This window comes from Nicotiana attenuata, unplaced genomic scaffold (genome assembly GCF_001879085.1).
Source record: "Nicotiana attenuata strain UT unplaced genomic scaffold, NIATTr2, whole genome shotgun sequence".
Classification (NCBI taxonomy): domain Eukaryota; kingdom Viridiplantae; phylum Streptophyta; class Magnoliopsida; order Solanales; family Solanaceae; genus Nicotiana; species Nicotiana attenuata.
In genome coordinates this window covers 40,997-44,737 of record NW_017674453.1, presented here as the reverse complement: position 1 = coordinate 44,737, position 3,741 = coordinate 40,997, and the positions used below count along the sequence as shown (strand labels likewise).

The following is a 3,741-nucleotide window of genomic DNA, read 5'->3' as shown; positions in this document are numbered from 1 at the left end:
TACCTATTTTAAGTAAAGAAAGATTCAAAACATAAAGTTTAGTTGATTTCTAAGTACTAAATATTAGTGAAATAATTAAATAATTATTCATAAATAATAGGGAATAGTTAATTACTATTTTGTCTAGTGTGAAATATGTTTTTAAAGGGTAAAAAAGACGAACGATATTTCGCTAATGGCATTCGTGCTTTAATATATATATATATATATATATATATATATATATGTATATGTATATATATATACACACACACTTGTTATGAGAAAGAAATTGCCTATGATATTTTTTTTTTGGTTTCTCATACGGTGTCCAGTACTCGTATTGGAGTCCGACTATATCCGAATTCGTGCCTCGTAGGGCCCCATTCGGAGGGAAGCGCTCCCTACCAAGAATTTTTTCATACTAAAAGCTCGAACCCAAGACCTACAGTTAAGGGAAGAATAGCCTCATCCGCCGCACCACATGTTTTGAATGGTAAAATGCCCATTATCTTGGCTATGTATAGGTGTGAAAATATATAGTGAAAGAAGGTATACACGCATTTTTAGCTGCGGATAGTACAGCTACATTGTGATATGAGTTATGACTAGGAAGGGTATAATGAAATTGAAAATTTGTCCCACTTTTCACAAAGGGTATAATTGGCATTAAAGTGGAAATTTTCTGGAAAAATATTCATGGCCCTTTTACACGGAAAAGGAATCACGTAGCTGCTGCAGTAGTAAGCAGAAATTGGGGTGAGGTATCAAAGTAAAAACGGATCACATTAGGAACATTACCATTTATTCTTGAAGTTGCTCTTCAATTTTGGCCTTGTTGTTTCTCCTTCCTTAGCTTCTTTCTCCACTAGCAATCCTCGCCTTCTTCTGTCTGTCTCTTACAAGTCTCAAAATGCAAGTGGATCCGGACACACATCCTTCCTTTCGCATTCATTTACTTAATGAAGGGTTTATGGATAGAATAGTAAGTTTTTTTCTTATCTTTTTGTTTATCTGTATTCCTATTTTGTTAATGTTTGTTTTGATGATCTGCTTTTGTTAGCAAATGCCGGTGGCTTTCGTGAAAGAGAACAAGAAGATGTTAGCGAAGCAATGCTTACTGAAAACGGATGAAGCAGGGACTTTGTGGGAAGCAAAGATAGTGAGGGAGGAAAGGTCTAGTAAGTACAACATATGTGAAGGAGAGTGGCCACAGTTTGTGGAGTATCACAAGCTGGAGCTAGGGGACATCTTGTTCTTCTATCTCATTGATAAATCGATGTTCCATGTCCAGCCCTACACAAAGAAATGTTGTAGAAACCTTCCCCCTTTTGATGAACTCAGTAGTTCCGAGGAAGAGGAACACGCCACGAAAGTTAAAACAAAGCAAAACGAGTCATCAGGTAACACATATTTTCTTTTGGTTCATATTTTGCATGCAAGTTTTTAAAAAAAATTAGAACATCACAATTTAGACTGATGGGGAGTTCTTGCTAGTGGGGCTGTCGCTCTTGTTGATTACTTGATAAATGTCACCATTATTTGTTATGATTAGTTAAGTGTATGATATATCAGTTACCTCGGTTTTCCTACATAATCTTCAGCGTTGATGTCATTTTGGAGTCTGATACTTGATCTTAACTTTTTGAGGAAATAGATAAGTTTTGTACATGTGGGAGAAACATCATTTGGTAGAACGGTCAGGTTTGCAAGTTTTGTACATGTGGGAAGTAGTACCAGAAGAAGTCCAATTATGTTTGCAAGTTCTCATATATATTTGACTGGTATTCTGCTATTTCCTTTCTCCAAAATGGGAGAAAATAGATAGGTTGGGAATCATGCAAATTTTCTCTGTATGGACATTTCGGTGTATGCAGAACCTGTCCAACTTCCTGTTAATATCTATAGGAAAAGGTCTGATATGGGGATCATGGCATCATCAGCTGTTTCTTATGAAGCTCCGGTGCACCAGCAATTATGGTTTATCTCCTTATGTGTTATTTCTCCACCTTTACCAGGATGGGAGACATAAGTAAACAATGCAAGAGGCTCGAAGCCATAGGAAAACAGATAAAAGAAATTAAAAACACCACATTTTAATTTCTTTATGCAGTTCGTTCCTTGCAATAACAATACTATAATGCATGCACTTATTTTCTTTTGGTTCCATTTTGAAATAAACTAAAACATCACTATTTAGACTGTTGGGGATTCCCTGCTAGGGGCGCTAACGCTCGTGTTGATGATTTGATAATTTCGGTATCTTTCTTGTAAACCTATTGAATATCACGTTAGGAAGGTGTCAAGATTTAATTGTGTTTGGTCTTGAAAGGATTAAGTAGTCAGTTACTTTTTCAAATGCGTACATTTCATTTTGAAAACTGAATGTAGATTGATATTTGGATTTTTGGTATGAAAAGAGTGTGTTTGCAACAAATTAAAGGTTTGTTAAAATTTACTGCCAAATAAAGGTCGTTTAAACTTAGGAAGTTTTGCTGAGGTTGTTTTTGTGGGAAAAATGAAAATTAGTGTGTGTGTGTGTGTGTTATATTGAAAGGTAGGATGTATTCCATGAACTATTGGTGTAGAAAAAATCATGCATTTGGGAACAAAAAAAGAAATAGAATGTTGTGATAATATAATAATTAAACATTATTTGACTTCGGTACCCGACTTGCTAACATATTTTTCTTGATAGCCCATCGTACATGCACCGCCGAGTCTGATCATTCTCTCGAGATCCTAGCAAAAATTCCAGACATGGTTGAGCATTCTGTTGGCCATGGTCCAGTAGGACAGTCCAACAAAAGAAAAAGACAAGGAAATGCAGAGGAAGCCGCTTTAGATTCTTTCACAAGAAAGGGCCAAAGTTGGTATTTTATAAGGCTTATTGACTATATATGAACACAACTGAAATCACTCATCTTTTTACATGATAAATATGTATTAACACAATGATCTTAACTTTATGTTGAAGGCTGCAATACTATGTTTGAGCAACAATCCAAGACTGTTTATGATGTGAAGAAGACGGTAATGCCCAAATTAATATACAAAGAGTGGGCTATAGCATATCAAAGAGCAAAAGCTTTTAAGTCTAAGAATCCATTCTTTATATCTCTTATGCAACCTACGTATACGTCGGGTATTCTGGTAAGCTATAATCTGTCACTGATCCGTAGACTTTGCAATACTCTCATATTTATTCAAACTCAATTTATCTCTTTTGGCAGTACGTAAGGTTGACCTTTGCTAGGAAATATTTCGGGGAGAACTGCAGCAACTTAGTGCTTCGTGTTCCAGGTAGGGGATCTTGGCCTGTAAAATGCTCTCTTGGACAAGTACAAGCTAAAATCAAAGGTGGTTGGAGGGAGTTCGTTCTGGACAATAAGTTAAAATTAGGTGATGCTTGTGTATTTGAAGTCATTGAAGGCAATCCGCTTTTTATAGATGTCACCATATTTCGTGCAGCTGGGAGCACGCCAATGCGTGAAACTGATTGACCAAACAGTAATTACTCTTCATTACTGATAAGTAGTTTAAACTGAAACTAGTATTACCCAGTAAAACTTGAATGGAGGTTTCTAAGATTAGCTAGCTCAAGTAATTTGTATTGAATTCTCCATCCTAAATATCACACTTTTTGTCATATTTATTTTTGGTTTCCCCTCATTTTTTCATTCACGTGCTATTACATTGTTCAATGTGAAATTTGGAATTAATTAACGGATACATGGTTCAATGTGAAATTTGGAAAGAACC

General features: G+C 35.7%; 1 protein-coding gene across 1 annotated transcript; it reads left to right on the top strand.

Moving 5' to 3' along the window:
- Positions 1-1,045: 1,045 nt before the first annotated feature.
- On the top strand, positions 1,046-3,482 carry LOC109218691 (B3 domain-containing transcription factor VRN1-like). Its single transcript, XM_019383063.1, has 6 exons — positions 1,046-1,382; positions 1,857-1,942; positions 2,371-2,422; positions 2,678-2,848; positions 2,957-3,132; positions 3,213-3,482. The coding sequence occupies exons 1-6, from the start codon at positions 1,046-1,048 to the stop codon at positions 3,480-3,482; spliced, it is 1,092 nt and encodes a 363-aa protein (XP_019238608.1).
- The last annotated feature ends 259 nt before the right edge of the window (positions 3,483-3,741 follow it).